This window comes from Natator depressus, chromosome 10 (assembly GCF_965152275.1).
Source record: "Natator depressus isolate rNatDep1 chromosome 10, rNatDep2.hap1, whole genome shotgun sequence".
NCBI classification, from domain to species: Eukaryota; Metazoa; Chordata; order Testudines; family Cheloniidae; genus Natator; species Natator depressus.
In genome coordinates, this window is record NC_134243.1 from 3,987,938 (window position 1) to 4,008,586 (window position 20,649).

The 20,649-nt window shown below is 46.0% G+C and overlaps 1 protein-coding gene across 2 annotated transcripts in view; it reads right to left on the reverse strand.

Moving 5' to 3' along the window:
• NHERF2 (NHERF family PDZ scaffold protein 2) overlaps nucleotides 1-20,649 on the reverse strand; it is a 92,401-nt gene that overhangs the window by 4,399 nt on the left and 67,353 nt on the right. Inside the window, exons 3-6 of one of the 2 annotated variants that reach the window (XM_074965019.1) lie at nucleotides 12,142-12,321; nucleotides 5,847-6,000; nucleotides 3,197-3,240; nucleotides 2,352-2,414 (exon numbers count right to left, since the gene is read on the reverse strand). In XM_074965019.1, coding sequence (XP_074821120.1) covers nucleotides 2,352-2,414; nucleotides 3,197-3,240; nucleotides 5,847-6,000; nucleotides 12,142-12,321 — 441 coding nt within the window. Of the gene's footprint in view, nucleotides 1-2,351; nucleotides 2,418-3,196; nucleotides 3,241-5,846; nucleotides 6,001-12,141; nucleotides 12,322-20,649 lie in introns of both variants that reach the window. The other variant, XM_074965018.1, reaches the window with a different exon arrangement.

The following is a 20,649-nucleotide window of genomic DNA, read 5'->3' on the forward strand; positions in this document are numbered from 1 at the left end:
TGCTTCAGGAATTGCATTTGCATTGAGCAGGTTTTTGTGAGAGAACCTGCATTCAGGAAAGAGCTACAAAGTGAAGCTCAAAAGTTGGAAAGACATTCGCATTTTCAGCCCTGTCATAAAATCATGAAGTTCTTAGATAGAAAACTGGGCTAAAGGCCTGATTCTTCATTGCCTTGTGCGGTCATTAACACCAGGAAAAAGTGTAAAATGCCACCCAATCTGAATAGTAGGATTTTATACTCACTTTGCACTGCTGAAAGCGATTTCACCAGGTGCAGTAAAATGGAGAGACGCCCTTCAAGTTTAAGGGAAGTTTTTAGAGCCATTTGTCTGCACCACTCTCACTGACACCATGCAGCTGAAACTCCAACCGACACTTCCAGCGTTTACCCCCAAACGGCCATGGCCCCTTTTTTCAAACTGAGGTGTCTAAGTTAGGCACCTGAATGAAAATGGCCAGATTTCAGGGGTACAGATCACCAATTCTTCCACTGCTTCAATCTCTGAAAATCAGGTCACTTTTATTAAGCGCCTAACTATGAATTCAGATGCCTAACTTTAGAACACTTTGTTCATGGTTTTTTAAAAAGTGATTTATTTTGGGTGCCTACATTTTTAGACATGCAATATATGACACCTTCAAGGGACCTGATTTCAGAGGGTGGGTGCTCAGTATTTTCTGAAATTTTGGGCTCTTTAGGATGTTTCTAGTTGGGCACAAAAATCAGAGACACGCAGAGTCCAGTCACTTTTCAAAATCGGGGCTTTTGGCTGATGCATTTCTTTATTTTTAGTGAACAATTCCAAGGCATGACAAGAATGAAAGTTAAAGGACACTCAACTCAAAACTTTAGAAATCACTTACTTCTTTTACTAACCACATGCTAAATTAGTAAAATTAGAAGTGTTATAAATCTAATGTTTTCTCTCTTTTAAGCCATGTGTTTGCTTTTAATCTTTCATTCAACTTGAACAATGAAAGAGTGATCAATTTCAGTGACCTATTCTGATTCTCAGGCCTTAGCACAATACTACAAAGTCTAGCTTTTCAGTAGGTAGAAAATGGTTTAATTTAAAAAAATAATCCTGAAATTTGTATTCAATTTTTTAATTAATGAAACATGTCTATACCTATTAGATATTGTAAAATCCTTCCATGCAACTGTATTTAATATGATTATATTTGAGGCATAAAATTAGCAGAATGTATACATTTCGCTTAAACCTTATACCAGGCTAATGCAACGGTACCAGTGAACCCTTTTAATGAGGTAACCAATTGTCTCCCTCGGTTATTACTCTACTTCTCACCTGTCCCTTGTTTTAGACCCAAGTTTACCTCTAACCCATTTATTTCCCTTTTGGGTGCTAAATCATTTAGGCTAAAGCGTGACTTGTGACATTTAGGTTATAGAAAGTCTTGGTTCTGCATTGTGCTTCCTAAAACTGCTGGTTTCTGTGTGTCCTTGACTGGAATAAACAGGCTGAGAAGTCCAAATAATGCTGTGCAGTAAAGCCCTCCTCCTCCAAGCCACTCATGCTTAACTTTACACACCATGCCTAGCTTACTGACTTCACAGTACACAAAGGGGTTAAGTCTTTACAGGATGGGGGCCTAACTAAGTAAACAAATAAGCAGCACAACGGTGCATCAGAATCCTTGCAAAACTTGTTGTCTGTATTAATATGGGACATCTGCTGCCTCTGGCAGAGGCCGCATGAAACCAGGAAGCTTTCCTGTACCCCTGACAAAGAGTGGAAAGAATGCACAGTTTGGACTCCAGCACATGGAGTCAGTGGTTCACTCACAAGAGACAGAAGCAATCCAAGTAATTTGAGCCTCTCAGTAGTCCTTTTAAACTCCATTTAATCAAACCCTGCACATTTTAGCTTCTGCACAGCTTAAAGAAAGAACAAGTCATCATGGTTTTTAGTTTCTCCCCCCCAAAATGTAATTACATGTTTTATTCGTGGGTTTGGGGTTTTTTCATTTGCTAGTTTTCAGTGGATTATTTTCCCTGCATTAACATTTTTTGCATCATCATCATATTGCATTTTCCCAACATCTTTCATCCCATGGGATCCTAGAACTACTTCAGAAACTATAGAGATTGCTCATCCATCATAGAAATGCAGCCACCTCTGGGCTGGAAGCTGTTTAACAGCTCACAAGAACACTACATGCTAGTTTTGGGCAGGCAATGAAGAAGAAATCTTGTTGTCTAACTGCTGGGTGAGTTTAGAAAGGTACAATACAATTATACCCAACTCTGAACCTAACACTGAAAGGGTATTTAATATGCATGTTTATAGAATATGAAAAAAGAACATTTGTAAAAATGTATTTTTACCTCTGATTCCTTCTCAGGACTTTGGAGATCACTATGGGACGAAGACATGGATCCGCCGTTCAGCTGCTGGGAATGGAAATGTTAATATGTACATTGCAGATACACACATAAAGTGAGATGAAAAACACTATGTGGAGTTTACAGCCTCATGAGATCAGATCAGAGCCAATTCTGCCAAGTGGAGAATAACACCAAACACATGGCTGGCTGCAAAACAAAGACTGAACTGGGGGGGGAGGGGGACCTGTAAATTCAAGTGACAAAAAAATGCAAGTGTTTACTAGCAAATTATATAGACGCTCTCCTCCAGCACAGACCTGGTGGAGGCAGGGTCCAGTTACAATTCATCGTCGTCGATGGAGCTCCACCCACTTACCCCAGAGCAGAGTTTGCCCTGTGTCTCCACTCTCATTTAGCAACTACTCCTGTTCCCTGCATGTTGCAGGAGCAGGAAATTAAAGAGCAGAGAGGCCAGCCTTGAATTAAAAGCTGCAGAGGGAAGTAATCAAATTCAATATATGTTAGTTAAGCTAAATAAGCCTCAGAACCCTCCCTGAGGCAGTGGTCATCCCAACTTTATAGCTGGGCAAACTGAGGCAGTCACCTTGCTCCAGATTACAAGGTGAGTCAGAGGCAAAGCTGGGATGAGAGCCCAGGAGTCCTGACTCCAGCTCCCCACTCTGATGACAAGGTCACATGTCATCCCAAAACAAGGTGAATTGGGATGTTGACATTGCTCCTTGGACAGATTTGACTCTCAAAATAGCTAGATCTCTGCTAGGCTTTTTCCAGCAATCGGAGTATATCTGATTAATAAGAATAGGATGCCAAGGACAGACACTCACCTGGGTTTGTGCAGACCCGTTAGAAATAGGCTGAGGAATTCCACCTACAGACCAAGCAAAGTAAAACCCTGGTAAATACATTTAACCCGAGACTGACATGTGTCAGACAGAGCTTCCTCTAGCATACCCACCCTGGGAACTTACACGCCTTTCCCATTTCCAGGGTTAATGGAGTGGAGCACTCTCTGCTTGCCATATGAAGTGAGGCATGTACGTCCTCCTGGAGTCATAGTCAGACTGCACCCAGGCTGTTTATGAGCCCTACAAAAACCTATTCATTCCCTTGGGTTTCTCTTCTGTGACCCAGCTTCTTTTTAATCCCCCCCGCCCCATTTCATTTGATTTCACCCCCCACCAAAAAAACAAAAAACAACAAAAAGTCACTTCGTGGATCCTTTGGGGATGAAGTCGCTTCTTTTCTGAATCAAACACAACACAAAGCCATTTTTGCTAAAAAAAAAAAAAAAACAGACCGTCCTGGACTTAGAATACTTACATGCCCAAGCAATATTCTTTGCTGCAATTGTCACCTTGTCAATTTCACAATAAAATGAGTACCTGTGGGGGGGGGGGGAACCTGGTTTTGGAGTCATTTTGCATTTTTGTAACATCTTTCACTGCCCTCCAATTATCCTGCACTATTAACGAAGGGCAACAACTTAGATGAGTTGCCAGTCAACAATTTCGCATCCCTGTTAGGAAGGAAGCTTGGAACAGATGAGATGCAATCAATAGACAGTACAGAGGTGCCCATCACAGAACAGCCAGTATTAAATAGGTAATCCTTCTGTGTAGGCTGTCAGTTTCTTGGGCAAGGGCTGCGTTTTGTGTGTGGTTGTGCAGCACCCAGCACAACAAGACCGTGGTCCCAATGGGGACTTCTGGAGGCTATCGTAATAAATAATAATTAGGTGCACACAAAATCTAGTAAAGCAGGAGCTAACAGAGCTCAATGCCAATGTGCCAGGGGTAAATTCGGGGCAATTTCCAAACCATGAAAATCCAAAGGGGCCACTTCTAATAGCAAGGCGCTGCATCACCATGTCTGTCGTGATATCATGCCAATGCCAAAAGTATTTCAGGACTGTCCTAAAGATCTGCCAGTCCAGCTTTCAGGATTCAGCCACTGGCACAGCCGAAAACAATAGCCTGGCAAAGTCTGCATGAGTAGTGACCCAGCGAAAGCCAGGGTGATTTCAAACAACCATCCTAATTTGAGATCTAGGGTGGTACAAAAACCCAGATTGCATTGTTGGGTGTTTTTAAACTCAATCTGTCCCTATATTCGCAGCTATACGGGCCCAATTCCTAGTGATCATGAGATCTGCAAAGAAAAGGTGACAAAACAGTCGAGTGTTGCAGTCTGAGTTTTGATGCCAGGACACGCTGCTTGAAGAGGTAACTGAACATGATGCGTATCTCAGTAACTCTCCTCAAGCAGCGAACAAGGGCTTCATTATCATTTGTGCCAACAGCAGAGTCCCTCTCGCATCATCTCCTGTTTGTTCCCATTTTGAATTCTGAGCATCTGACACCACTTTCCCCCGGGTGGATCTTAGAATTGTTTGACCTGGTTTTTTGGACAGCTCTCTCCACTGAATACTTGAAAGGGCAAAGTGATTGCCTGAGCTAGAATTCAGTTTAGATAAGAAACAGCTGTGTTGAAAAACAGAGCTCCCCATTCAGCGAGCCAGCAAGGAGGGAAATATGTGTTTGGTGGAATGCAGAGATCTCTCCCAGCACGGGAGTCTGCAGCTCCACAGGTCAGATAGTAGACAGGCAGCTTTCTCTGCTAGTTCCCAACAGCAAGGATAATATTTATTGCACCAATTATCAGAGCTATTGCTGTCCTGTGAAATGTCTTCCTTCACGTACACATGGCACTTGCTCTGTGCGTCTGTACATATGCATACATGCACATGCTTCCTAAAGGCTACGAGAAGTTAAAGGATCTTTACATTTTTTCCTCTGGTGTCCAAATCCAGACATTTTAAGTAAGAGAAAATACACCCCAGGACAACAGTGGAATAACTTGCAGGCTCCGTTCTGAGTCCCTTTCCAGACTTCCTTGCCCCTCCCTCTTATATGGGACATGTTGTCTTTGGGACTTAGGAACTGTCATCACTGGATCAGACCAATGGGTTATCTAGTTTGATAGCCTGCTTCTGACAATGCCAAGTGCTTCAGAGGAAACTGAAAGAAACGCCTGAAATTGTGTAATAATAATCTGCTATTAGTAGAAGTTTCTTCCTAACCTCAGACAGTTAGTGTTCATCTTATGTCCTGAAGTATGAGGATTGATGTCTCTTCGAAACATTTACCCTAGCTAGTTATATATATCATGCTTATTATTCATATCAATGTCTGATTCTCTTCTGAATCCTACCTAAGATCTTGTGGCAGGGAGTTCCATGGGTTAATTATGAATTGTTTAAAAATATATAAATGTTTGGATTGCCTGGAAAGTATTGTTATTTCTATTTATAAAAACCTCATAGAGGCTCAGGTAACTAGCAGAAGTTAGTCTGCACCTAGACTGACAGAGGAAGTCATTGGGACCTGTGGTTCTAAATCACTTTTGAAAGTCCAACCCCAAGCTCATAACTGTGGAGAGCAGGGTACAATCACCTGGGAGTAAGGAGGGTCTCACCTTTGATGTGCTCCTCCGTGGGGATTATCCCCAGTTTCTTGAAGTATTCATCTGTTTCGGGATCCACCACTAGGAGCTTGGCTTCATTCTCCTTAGACTTGATGTTTGACACAACCTCGGAGTGTTTCATGCCTTCCACATTTATCCCGTTCACCTGCAAAGGGACAACAGGGGCGTGAATGCTTCTGGGTAGGTCACACACCGACGCAAAAAGCACCATCCTTAGGGCGCCAGCAACTTCAGAGGTTTATCTCCTAAGCACTGTTGGGGAGCAGCTTTTAGCTTACGTACCAGCCTCAGTGCAAAAGGCGAGCATCTCTTTGTAAAATGCGTGGTGCTGCACACGACCACATCAGGAACCTCACCTCACCAGCTGGAATGACTCCACACGTGCATTTTCCCAGCTAAATTAACAGCCTCAAAGGTAATTTTTTCCCCTAGGAATGATGCTGGTTCTCCAGTTCCTGGCCCTCAAATCCACAATTGGCTCCGCTAGCCCTCAACAAGAGGGGATGCTCCCCGCTTCTGGGTTTGAAGATAGGGGGACACAAGGGCTAAAGACTCTTCTTCCTTTCATGCTAGCCACCATGTCCTACCAAGCTCGTCGTAGGTTTTGCCTTGAACGCACAGGCAGGTTAGATAGAACTGTACCCAGAGAAGAGCTTGGTGAACTTTCATTCGGATGGCCACCGAAAGGTCCCTGCAAGAGCATCTTCCATTAGGTCCCATCAACTCCCAGGTCACCTCTGCCTTTTTCCCATGTCCTGAATGTGCATATTCCACTGGTCATGGGAGCAGGTGTCTCTGATACTGAACTCAAGTCTCCTACCAGCTGGGCAGCTTTCAAGGGGCTTTTAAAATTCTTCTACTTCTATCACTGGTGTCAGGGGGGACAAAGTCCATTCGGCCACACCTAATCTACCCCCACTGGCCATTGCGGTCCCCTCCAGCATACTCTCCAATGGTTTGCCTAGTGTGCTTCTAAAGGGCCTAAGCCCCCAATAGTTCTCTCCTTAGAAGACTATATCACAGCCCAACTGATCCCACTAGTATCTTCCCCTTCCCAGTCCAAGCCACTGGCTGGTCCTTTCTCTCCACAAGACCAGGTCTCCACAGCTGGGATGGCTGCAGTCAGGTCTTTACTGCAGGTCTCCCACTCATGAGCCAATGCCACGTGGCCATCTTTAAAAAATGTGACAAAACCCTCACACTGGAGAAAAGGATTGCCTACTTGCTTGCATGTCTGCCCTGGCTAAACAGAGTGGTGCATCTCTCTCCGAATACTGGATGCAGTGATTAATTGCTGCCCTTTGTTGGATGCTAATTGGTGCCTGTAAAGGACGGAGATAATTATTCTCTTCCTTATTCCATGCAACGCAGGAGGAACAATTGTAACTGCGAACCATTATTCCTGGTGTTGAGTGAGTACACTCTGCGTCCTGAGTGACAAGATCCGGGTGCTGCCGAGCCACTCATTGTTTCTAGATACAGCCGCCTCCATTGGGTCCGCTCCGTGAACCATTTTGAGCACTAATTGTTTAATCGCATTCTTTCCATTTGGTTACAAAACCTCAAACCGCCAATTCCTCATCAGATTTGCGCTTTGCATCTTAAAAAGAAGGCTCAGTAGATTTCAAACCAGACGTGTTGATTTAGTCCTAACAGCAGCACAACAGATATAGTCGATCATCTCACTGGAAACGTGTACAACGACAGTTGGTAATGAAGTTATCCAGCCCGCTAAAAACATCTAGCTACTCTAATATCACAATGAGCGTTGAGTGAGCTAAAGCGCTCAGAGATATCGTTCACTGCAAAAAGGTCGTTAGCTCCTGTGACGGTGTTTCTGTTAAAAGGCCTGGATAATTTTATAATCAATTATATCTTTATTACGCATGTAGGACAGGATAACTTAAATGTCATGTTTCAGGGCATCGGCTGCTTCCTTTCTGACCCACTGAATCACTTTTTCAGCCCCACACCATCACAGCACTGCAGTTTACTCTCCTGCAGTGCCTTTCATACAAGGATTTCAAAGCACTTTACAAATATTAACATATTTTGTCTTCTACCCCCCACCTAATGCAGGTCAGTATTACCTTCCCCCAGCTATAGACAGGAAACTGAAGCAAAGAGTTGTGAAGCGACTTGCCCAGCATTATACACCAAGTCAGTAGCAGAGCCTGGAGTGGACCCAAGGAGACCTGAGCAAGACCTAACTCCAGATTCACTCCTGGGAGGCTAAGTACCTTTGAGTGGGGTTTCACCTTACCCTAAACATTCAGGTATTGGTGACTGCAAGAATCAGGATACCAGACTAGACAGGTCATGATATATATGGCTGGGTAAAACTTGTTTTCCCTGAAAGGCCCAGTTATATTGCCACATGGACACCCGAACTCTTGGTGCATCACCATTTAGCATCACATCATGAGGGGACCCTGTCTGGCGAATGGGTGGAGACCCCACTTAGGGGCTGGGGAGAGAGAGAAACACCTAGAAAACAACAGGGGTCTAGTTAGTTCCACAAATCTAGAGATAGGGGCCGGCTGGGAAGCTCAACCTTATCCCTACATTTGGGAGGGTTTGGCTCAGAGGGGTGAATTCAGGGCCCATCTCTACTAAACCAGTGCCAGTGTCCTGGCCCACTGGTACCAGGGCCAGCCACAGCTGCAGCTAACACTAACACACACCTAGGCTCTCTGCCTCCTCTCCATACCCTAGCAAGGGGGGCTACCTTCTCCCCATAACTCTTGCCGCAGAAGCTAAGCAGCTTGCCCTTCTGTGAATTCAGGTCTCGGGGCACGGCTGGCATGTGGGCCCAAGGGTGGCTAAGGCTGGGAATGGGAGCATCTTGGATCGCCCAGGGCTCGGATCAGGGAGCTCCTGGCTTTATTAACCCTGGCTACCCCTGTGAGGCTTTGGTGAGATTTTTCAGTTCGCATCAGTTACTGCCTGGTGCTAGGGTGACCAGATGTCCCACTTTTATAGGGACAGTCCCAATTTTTGGGTCTTTTTCTTATACAGGCTCCTATTGCCTCCCACCCTCTGTCCTGATTTTTCACACTTGCTGTCTGGTCACCCTACCTGGCGCTCACCCCAGATTAAACAAACGTCTGGGCCAGCTAAGAGATTCCCGCATTCCCGTGGAGCGGGGAGGCTGATGTGGAGGTGTGGTTTGAAACCCAGCTCCCTGCAGGCTCTGCCTTCCCAGGCAGGGGGCAGCTCTTTACCCACAATCCCTGGCTCGCCAGTAAAACGCCTCAGCACAGGGGAGCTGTTTAGCATCAAATATTTATTTAAGCCCAAAGAGCCAGTGAATGGATCAGGTTTCTGGAGGCTCCAGGTCGTCTCTTGCCTCTTTGTGCGCGTCGGGGGCTGTGCCAGGGACGGATAAATAAATAATTAAATGCCACACAGTGACATAATGCTCGGCCATAAAGTGCCCCCCTCCACTAGTGCTCCCCCTCCCAGACATATGCATGGCTTTATGCATTAAACATTCAGGTGCCAGGAGAGTGAGTGCTCAGTCCTTGACGAACAGCTGGTGTCAGGGCAAGATGCAGGCAGGGTTCACTGCAACCAGGCATTTGTGTTCAAGCGGTATTTAGAGCACGATTGTCTCTCTCCAAAAATCAAGATAATCTGAGACACACACACACCCCAGCACCAATTAATACATTCCTTTCATGGAGACAGACTGCAGGCAGGCCCCAATTCAGCAAAGCCGGTCAGCACGTGCCTAACGAAGTGCACAAGTAGTCCCCATTGAGGTCGATGGGATTATGAATGGTGTTAAAGCCAGGCAAAGTGCTTTGCTGTATCTCAATGCACACTCCTCCCCACTCACCCTGCCGGGCCTTTGGAACTCACTTCCACTGTTGGTAAGTAATAGTCCGAGTGTGCTAACCTTCAGAGCATGCTGCAAGACCCATCTTTGACCCCTAGCCTGGAAGGTGGTTGCTAGGGTGGAGTAGTGGTGGTGTGGGATCCCAGGGGAAGGGTTTAAACTACCTCTTTGGGACAGAGACTGGAATTTACTGTAGGTTTGTACAGCATCAAGCCATGGGGCTCTGACTTGGATGGTCTCTAGGTGCTACCATGATATAAATTTTAAATGATGACAAAATAAGTTGTTGCTGGAGAATTTGATCTTGGATTAATGGACAGCTCTGTTTATTTATTAGTGTAATTTTAAAATATTGTCAAGAGCATGCAGAGCTTTTAATGGTCATTCTTATAGAGTAGTAAAAATTACATGAATTAAATTAAAGCAATTACATCTAAGGGAAGGTGGTTCTGTCATTTTAAATATTTCTATTGTTCACAATTAAGTGAAGAGCAAATTCCTTTAAAGGATGATTTTTGTACTAACCCACCACAATCCACAATTTCATGTTTTAAAGTCTATTTGCATAGTTTGTTACTACAGTTTTAACTGGTTACATTAGGCTTCATTTCCTGTCCTAAACTGTGGTGTGGTAGCAATGTTGTGTGCTGTTAAACAGCTGCCATACACCACTCCAGAGGTGGCTTCATTTTAGTGACAGGTAAAGCGATTGCTACTCATAGGTCAAAAATTCTCCTATATTTCTGGCACGGCTTCTCTAGCTACATTTGGCTGATGCCACTTCACTCAGGTCGGTGGAACCTACTGCCTGGAACCTGCAAGAGACCCCCAGTGCAAGGCAGAGAGAATTCTGTCCATCATCTGCAAAATGCGCTGGGTCTTCTGGGGATGGAAGAGGCTGTGTAAGATGTTATCTAAAAGGATCACAGGCGCATCATGGGGCAGCCCAGCGGCTGACATTGCAGAAGAAGCAGCAAATGTCCTGAGCTTCGCTCCACATTACTCTGGTGTCTGGCAGGGAAATACTACCAAAGATTGGGCTTGTTTCCTGCTGATGTCTGGGCTCAAGCCAAATCCCTGGATCCAGACACACTTCCCTCAAACTAGGGAAGTTTAGATCTGGATTTTACAGCTCATCCCCAATCTCTGTGTAAAAGGGGCACTCAAGTTTGGAGATCCCAAAGCGGGTTAGTGCCCAAAAGGCACAGCTGAGAAAAGCACAGAGGCTGGATGAAGAAAGCTCTGTGGCAGCAGCTGGCTGTCTGAAGGCCATTTAAAGCATTCCACTCCTCACCAATGGGCAGAAGAGGCAAAGAGTCCTGTGGCACCTTATAGACTAACCGACATACTGGAGCATAAGCTTTCGTGGGTGAATATGCAATAGATGTATCTGACGAAGTGGGTATTCACCCCCAAAAGCTTATGCTCCAATACGGCTGTTTGTCTATAAGGTGCCACAGGACTCTTTGCCAGTTTCACAGATCCAGACTAACACGGCTACCCCTCTGATACAATGGGCAGAAGGCGGCTCTAGCTAACCAGGGCAATTAGCACTGTTCTTTAGAATTCAGACCAGTGATTAAGACGGGCTGCATTTAATCAACTGCAGAGCTTAATCCAGGGAAGCGAGACTGATTCCCTCCAAGGACATGGAGCAGCCAGACAGCTGCACTGGCTGAAAGAGTGAAGCATCATTGTAGGATTGCAAAACCACTCTCTGCAGTGGCACCTACAACAGCCAGCCAGCTGCTGCTGGATACTTGAAAGGAGAAATTCATTGTCCCAGAGAGACTCCTTCACTTTCTCTGCCATGGGAAGGTTTGCTGGGGTTTTGTAACACAGAAGAGGAAGTGGAATGATGGCCTTCTGGGTCAGTCACTGGACTAAGCCTCAAGAGATCCGAGGTCAGTTCCCAGCTCTGCTACAGACTCCATGTGACACACTGGGCAAGCCACTTACCTTCTCTGTGGTCCCCATCTGTACAACAGGGGAACCACTGATCTGCCTTGGAGGATTAATTCACTGATGTAGGCACTGTGCTCTGAGGTCCCCACATGGGAGGCCCTAGGAAGGGCAGCATGTTAATGGTGGTTACGGTTCATAAAAAATTGGAAGCTGATTAGTTCCTTTCCTGCCAACCTGCCTCTTTGGCAAAGTGCGCCAGGCAGCATTCACAAAGCAGGAGCCCAGGAATCTTTCCCATGAGCCCACTGAAGCCCTGCTCACTGCTCTCAACCCAACACGACCTCAAAGGTGTTCAAGCGCCTGGCTTCCATTGAGATCAATGGGAATTCGGCCCCCAAATACCTTTGAGGATCCGGACCTCAGCACCGTTTGCTTGGGTTGTGATGACCAACCTCTTTGGGAGAGAACAAGGATTCCCTCCCTGCAACGTTCCTTCCAGCCCACCACCCGTCTGCCTGCCAGGAGCCGTCAAGCCCCTACCTCGACAAGCTTGTCCTGGGGTCGGAGGCCCGCTTTAGAGGCCGGTGAATCGGGATCTACCGAGCGGATGAACTGCCCAGGTTTGGACTTTTCACTGTGGAGGTTGAACCCGTAGCCACTGGGGCCTTTCTTAAGGTGACAGAGACGCGGACGCAGCTCCTGTGTTGGTCCATTGACATCCTGGTGAAAGAGAATAAAAGACACAGCGTTATATTTGCTGCTTTTTTAAAAAAAAAAAAAAAAGCAGATGTAACAATTAGAAACAAAACCAACAAAGAAGTGGCCTATCTGAGATACTGACCCCCTCCTCTCCCAGCTACACAGGGACACATTAACATATGTATTTCCTCTGATTGAGTCTATTTTAAAAAGCCAATTGTCCGACTCCATTCTGATACAAGAAAGAAAAATGCATTTCCTGAATCACAAACTGCTCAAATAAAATACACCCATTAATTTGGACTCCCCCCTCTAAACACAGGAGTCTGACGCTCCCATCCCAGCAGAAAAGGAAACAGAGAAACAAGAGCCTGTTTGAAGAACACAGGATTTAGGAGACAATGCATTAACCTTACTTATTAATTTAAGGGAGGATAGTGCCCTTGATCCTGCTGACATCAGCAGCCCCTGCACATGGCTATAATAATATCTTCCCTTTACCGAGCTCCCTTCACTCGCAAGGATCCTGAAGAACCTAACAGCCAGTCACATGCTGTCTCATAGGATCACTCTCCCCCTCACTGGGATGCGCCATGGAGACTGCACAGGAATTCTGTGCAATGGGTTCGGCGTCTGGCCACGGAATAATTGCCCTTTATACAATGAAGACTGCAGGCAGAACTTAGGGAGGTAGAATGGCATTGTCCATACTGCAATTCGACCAGCACGCTCACTCTTGCAAAAAGTGCCCTAAGTTGTCAGGACATGTGGATAAAGGGCATGCTATGGACCTTAATGGGGCCCCTGATATGGTCCATACATTTCTGGGATGGTCTTGGAAAAAGACATGGAGAACTTACTGGTGTTGCTTTGTAGGGATTTGTGCGAGTCTCTTCTTATTGGGTCATGATTAAGAAACTGAACAAGACCTTCCAAAAGAGCGAGGTCTCCGTGCAATGAAACCGGACGACGGCGATGACATTGAACGTGCTGCCCTTGCGTCTGGCACTGCGGAAACCTGTCTGCTGATAGAAGCATGTGCAGAACCCTGGACAGGGAGGAACGCCAACTAGCTTCTGTGAGGACTAAGAGGAAGGAAGTCTTGGGGCTAACGCACAGAGGGCCTGGACTTTATTCCTGGCTTTGCAGCCTCAGACCCAACACTTACCCACACCAAGCCTCAGTTTCTCCATCGATAAGAGGCAGATTATATTTCCTTAGCTCAGAGGAGTTGTGGAACTTCACTTATTAACATGTGTAAACACTTAGAGATCCTTGGTTTTGGCAGAGGGGTAGAGACACCAGACTATTATTGCCCAGTCACTTTCGCGTCCGGTACAACTAATGTGTCCAGACACCTGTAGTGTGATCTTTTAGGAGTAAAGCAACCTATGCTCAGATAAAGAGAGAGAGAGGGGTCTGGGTACCACGGCTTGAATTACTGCACAAAGGGGCTTTCTGAACTCCTCTGTCCAGCCTTCAGGAGACACTGTGGTTTTCCCGGACTCTAGCCGTGTCTCCCACAAGAACACGGAGGAAAACGGTTTTCCACAAATGATAAAGGACTAGGGAGGTGCTGACTCAGTGCTGGCGATGTGTCTGCCAGGCCGAGGAGAGTCACTGCAGCTCCCATGGTCCCGGCGAGCCACTCCATGAAACCAGGTCCCCTTGGCTTCCAGCAGGGCTGAATTCCGGCCCCGGCCCATCTCAACCTGCCAGGGGCCCACGTATGTTCGCTCGCCTGCTGAGTCTGGGCCTGTGAAGTCCATGCTAAAAGCGAGAGAAGCCTGGGTCTGTGGAGGAGCGGGGGGTGAATGTGGGGCTAGGCCGAGGGCCAGCTGAGACATGTCACTGCCCTTGTTAGCAATCGGTGGAGCTGGCTCGTCTCGTCCTTGGCAGGGCTGAGCATGCTCTGGAGCCCTTGACTCGTCTCCTCTGATGAGATGGAAATCAGAGCGTGCGACTCCCATGAAACGGCCCATGAACCTGGTGCAGAGCCACACGCAGCTGCGGTAAGAAGCATGGGGCCCGCCCCTAGCTTCCTCACACAGTGGCCATGTTCAAAGGGGTAACAGCCCCACCACTCTGCCTGCAGCGTGACTCCCACCACTGATCAGCCAGCCCTTTTCCCCAGCCGCTAAGCAGAGGCTTAGGGAACGACTGGGCATAGATGGGGATGTCGCTCATCATGGCAGCTCCCTATCTGCTGCCCCCTCAGTCGGCGAGAAGCAAAGCATTTGGGGTTGAACAGCAAACCCCATCCCATCCCCCCACCCTCCCAAAAAAAAAATCATTAGGAAGGTTCTGAAGGGTCTCCCATCTCTTGCTAATTTTTGCAGCTGTTTCCATGCCCCTCGCTCGCTGCAAAGCCTGCTCCTGCAGCATTGCTAGACTGGCTGGGATCAGGAAGCTCTTGAAAAAGCCCATCCTCACCCATACTTTCCGGCCAGCTGGGCGGATCCAAGAGGGATGCAGAGCTTGGAGAAATATCTAAACGCTGGGTGCTGTATCCCAGCCCACCTGCCGCGTTGGGACACACGTGTGGGGATGGTGGAGCTTATTTATTCAGGGGAGGAACTCAAGCACAGGACGGCACATCAGGACTCCTGGGGTCTCTTCCCAGTTCTGCCATTGACTCACAGTCAAGCTATCTGCCAGGCAGGCTTGGATGGAAAGGACTGTTCTAACCAACAGCAGACAGTGTTAGCGGTCACTGTAATGGTTTCTACTTGCCACCAACATCAGCGAGTCCATGACATTTTCACCAGCTATTTTTCACTGCGCTTAGTCTGGATTGACCATGGAGCGCTGCTCACCCGCTGTTCTACCCTCTATCCTAGGGACTGGGTTTCTTCTGTTTATTTTGGTGTAATTTCAGGTGAGCCTGTCTCGCCAGTACAGCTCGAAGAAACGTGTCGGTTTGTCCCCTGGGGTCCCATGAAGCGATTATAAGGCCGTGGAATGTAAACGCTGACTATATAAAAGCTTGCTGTAGGCAACAGATTAAAATGTCAGGAGCACGTGGTATGTTTAGCACTTTCCCTCATTCACGTGAGCCCTGAAAGAAATTACTTTATTGCAATAACTGGGCTCACGTGGCTCTGCTCAGAAACGATTCAAAACCAGCAAGGGGGGGGGGCAGGAAATATTGGGGGTTCGCAGGGTCTGCAAAACCAGTGACTGTTCTCTTTCATTCATTAGCAATAGAGCGGTGGTGTATATAGATTAGAGCTGCTCCAAAAATTGCAGAAGTTTCCTGTGGACGATTTTTGATTTTTCATTGAAAACAAAAAAAACAAAAGATTTTTTTTGCTAATAATTTTCTAGTTTTCCTTAAAAAAATTTTTTTTTAAATCCAGCTTTGGTAAAGTATTGTGAGTTTTGTTTCTTTATGAAAAATCAAAGTTTCAACCCAAATGGAAATTTTCTGTGGAAATTTTTTGTTTTAGTCAAAAAGCTGTTTTTCGGAGGAAAAACGCAATGAAGATCTAATTTGTAGATTTAGAAACCAACTGAGCTTCCCTGTTGAGACGAGCAGGTGCAGTCAAATTCATCCCCATCTCTCTGGCCCATTCAATGCTTGGCACTCCTGCGGGGCTGCCCAGAAGCGGAGATCCACTAGTACCCGGGGTGCTCAAACAATATGTACTGTGTGGATGCTGAGAGCCATTGAATCAAACTGTAAACCCTGGATATGATGGAAACCACGTCAAGCCAGGGGGTGCAGCAGCCCCCCCCCCTCAGCACCCTTAGTTCCAGCACCTATGCGAGTACCAACTACAATGCGGACAATCAGTCTGTAAGGAGCTGAACTAAAGCCACTAATTTTTTTCCACGCAGGTCACCAACCTTGGCCTGAAGTTACCCAGCAGCCTGGCATGCCATTCCAAATCCCCCAAGCGACCCGTTCCCCAACAACAGACGGCTTTGTCTTTAGTGCCGGTATTGGATTGTGATCTGCACACACAAGGGGACAGCCTCCTTTCGAACGATGATATTTAGCTGCAGTCAGAAGGCGAGCCGGAGACTCAAGCACCTTTGCCTCATCTCTGCATGAATTACTTTGCAGTCCTTGGTATTGACGCCCGATAGCAGAGCACAAGCAGCAGATTAACTGTCGGCAAAACAACGCCAGTGCTGGGTAGAAAGCTGCAGACTGCCCAGGGTAGGGTGCAATTCTGGGGGCAAGCACTAGGCATAGACACAGTCTTCTATGTTGAGGTCTTTACATGGGTCCCCAGGGGTGCATAGGTCTTGTGCTGGCCCTCTGTACAGGAGTGAACTGAGCCGATGCCCTGCAGATTACACTAGCGTCATTACGGTGTTTGGATCATTATAAAATAAACATATTGTTTTTAATATTGGCTGCTTCCTGTGCAACATTACAGATACCTTCCGGAACCCACCCTTCAGATCTAAGCACTTTCCAAACACTAGCAGTGTGTCCTAAAGCAGAACTCAGGAGACCTGCTTTCTATTCCCACCTCTGCCACTGGCCTGCTGGGTGACCTTGGGCACACCACTTTAGCACTCTGTGCCTCAGTTTCCCCAATCTGTATCATGACAACGACCTCCCTTTGTAAAGCACTTTGAGACCTATGGATGAAAAGTGCTCGATGAACGCTCCCCATTATTATTAGCTGATTCAGTCTGACAATTCCCCCCAGAGGTAGCTAAGCATTATCGCCATTTGCAGGTAAGGAAAATGACCCTAGGTAAACCCAGTTGCTACACAATTTAAGCACAAGGACAGCTACAGGAACATTAGAGCTGCTGACACCCTTTTTTTTTCCCCCCCACAATTAACATTTTTCCACAAAAAGGGCATCTTCTGTCCAAAAATAGTATTGTGTTGGGGAAAGTTTTCAATCAGCTCTGAACTGATTAAGTATCAGTCAGAGATAGAATATGACCCCCAGGAGCTCATTAAGACGTTGTACAAAAGAATAAAAGGTTTCAGAGTAGCAGCCGTGTTAGTCTGTATTCGCAAAAAGAAAAGGAGGACTTGTGGCACCTTAGAGACTAACCAATTTATTTGAGCATACGCTTTCGTGAGCTACAGCTCACTTCATCGGATGGTCCCCACATCAATGACAAGGGATGGCTGTAGTGGAGGTGGATAGTTGTTACTCATGGGACTGCTTGAAAGGAAAGGGGAAATAACAGAACACCTTTACCTAAAGCAGTTTGTTGCTTCACAGCCAAACCAGACCAGGGGAGGTCGGGGTGTAACAAGAAGCCTTTGCTTGTGTCTAGGGATGGACTCAAACGGAAGGTCAACCCCTGGTCACTCCTGTTTGCTAGAAGCCCCTTAGCACCCGATGTAAACCAGAGGGTGAAGCCGTATTTTCCTCCCTGGCTTGCATTGTCACCGTTCTCCCTTATCTGAGAGATAAGGGCCGCTCCCCAAGCAATCAGAAGCCAGAATCCCTCCCTGCTCCCATCCTGTCAGGCTTATGTGAAATTAAACACACCATAAATGTCTTCAGTCGCCTTTTCCCCTAACCTCTTAATCACATCAGAAATATCTCCAGATACAGGCAGTGGAGTAAGAGGCAGCAAAAAGCTGCCAAAACTCCCCACAGAGGCACGGGGGACCAGTACCGCAGCTGCCCTCCCTGAACCGAGAACGAAGCAGCCGCGTGCTGGCGATGACAGGGGAGTGATAATTCCATTTGCCAGATGATCTGTAGCCTATGCCTCGATAGCAGCCCGCCTTGCGCTCCATGCTGGATGTCTGCAGAGCGCGGCAAGGCTGGCGTCAAGGGCAACTTCAGGGCAGAGCCATCGCAGATTAGTACGCTCAGTAGATTTTCAGACTAAAAAATGACGACATCAGAGTGGAGGAGAATTCCATGCTTACGGCGGGTCACTTTGTTCCATGGCACTTTCAAACTGCACAAAGTAAAAATAATTGCTGCAAATTCAGGGAGCATGTTAAAGGGTCACTATCAAGATAAAAGTCCTTTTAAGGGCAGCGCTATCGCCTGGAGCAGCCAGCACAACGGGGGGAGCTAGAAAGTCAGGAGTTCTCTGCCACCACTTCACAATGTGCCCTGGGGCAATTCACCCCGCTCCTTTGCCTCAGTTTCTCCATCTGTTAAGCTAAAATAATTCTATAATTTATATTAGTAATCATGTCATCCAATTCGTTTTCTAATTCTTCCACACTCCTGGACTCAGTGCTCCAGGGCTTGTAATGCTTCGGGGAAACACAGTTGACAAAGTGTTTTCAGCCACATTTATGAGCACACATTTCTGTTCACATTAGGGTTCGTGAAACCAATTCATTTTCACAGGGAATCTAACATTTGGCCCAACCCTGTTTGGCTGGCTCAAGTTAATACGGCGCTCGTACAGATCTTGAATGGAGAATATGAAAGGCAGTGAAGAGACCAATCAATTTTCAAGTGTTCTCCCATTTCCCGGCTCCCTTGTCAAGACAATAATTACCTCTTGATAACACCCCCAGGGTTCGATGTCAGGAAAAACATCATGTAAACAATCCAATTACTCAAGAAGATTCTATAACGATAAAAGGCTACGCATCCTTTAGTGGAATGAGGAAGCTGTGAATTTACTAACGGGATTCTAACCTCTTCTCTGTTATCCTTTTAAAGAAGGGATTTTTCCCCCGGAAAATAATACGGGTCTGATCCAAAGCCCTCGGAAGTCAGTGGGACAGTGAGCTATTCTGAACAGGAACTGCTTTGTATGTGTTTATATAGGGCCTATCACAATGCATCTGGGGTCTCCAGGCCCCACCAAAATACAAACAAATACTAATACTCACGTGCTTAGGTGCTTTGCTGAATCAGGGCTTAACTTTGCACAGTCATTTTTGTGAAAGAACAGCTGCATATCACCACTTCTTAAGATGTTTGTGTTTGCCTGTCTTTTAGTTTTTGGACCTGAACATCAAGCAAAGAATGCTTCTTAGAGCTGGGTGACATTTTTTGACCAAAACTTTTTTCAGCAAAAAAAATTCAGATTCCACAACACCAAAACATTTCGCAAATTCATGTTGATTTTGAGGAATTGTTTTGGCTGGAAAAAACCTTTAACAGTTCTGAAAAAACTTGAAACGTTTCAATTAATGTTTTTATTTTAAACAGCTTTTCATTTCCAAATTTCCTTTAATTTTATTTAAAACATTAAGAGTGCTTGAAATTGAAACAATATGTTTTGTTTCAGGTCAAACAAACAAACACACACACACCACCGATCTAACTTTGTGATGTCCCCCCAAAAAATCTAAAAGTTGTGTTTTCAAAATGAATTTTTTTCTGATTTTTCAGAATTGCCAGTGACCCAAAAAATCCATTATTCATATAGCTCTGCTCCACTGTGATACATCAGAGCAAGACAATGGGAAGTGGCAGGTGACTATAACCCATTCTGCTTTAGAAATATGTCTTACAGGGGCCAAATTAGTAAGGCGGGTTTGAGAATTTTTTTAAAAAAGCTCTGAAATCCTAGAGTCCATTTTCATTAGAAATGCAAAAGGACAGTGTTTGTGAGATCTTGTTTGAACTGTATTCCTGACCCTGAATCTGGTGGTCACCATGACCCTGAGCAAGTACACACGGGTATACAAAATATTTTACTCCTATAGAGCACCAGGGAAGCCTTCCTGAATAATTTGTGAATGGGACCTAATCTGGCAGGATAACCTTACAGGGCCCTGTTTTTGTTCTCTGGAAAGACAACATGTCACTTGTACTGTCCACTGGTGGGACAGCTTTAGTCAGGTATTGTGTTCAACCTCTGCTCTGTTTGCAGACCCTGCTTGAACACAAGTTATGCATGAAAAATTTAACAGACATTACATTTACATACCCGCGCGTAAACGGGGAAGGACTGTGGACTGAAGACTAAACACGCTGGATTACTGGCTTTTATAAAGTAATAAAATGATGTTCATTCAAAACAATTTGTTACACACACACACACACACACACACACACACTCACTCGTCTGGCATTCCTAACAATTGCCTGGGCAGTTAGAAATACAAACTGGATCAATTCATTTCATGCCCTATCCTTTAAGGCTGTATCTTTACTGAGCCTGAGGCTGTTGTGGGCAGGGAAGTGACATGACATGGCTTCATTTTTTTAAGCAGTAAGTTCCTTTTTCAGCTTTGAACTAAGCAAAACTCATAGAAATGAAGTTCCTGGCCTGTCTGACATCTAAAAACAAAACCCACCAAGCCCCTTGCCCACCAGAGAGGACTCCCAGATCCTCCTTTAAAGCACCCCATGAGTTTCGGCCTGGGGAACATGAGAAAGGTTCTGCAGCAGACGTGTTCAAGTCTCCCCCGAGAGGACAACGAAATGCTCCAGTCAA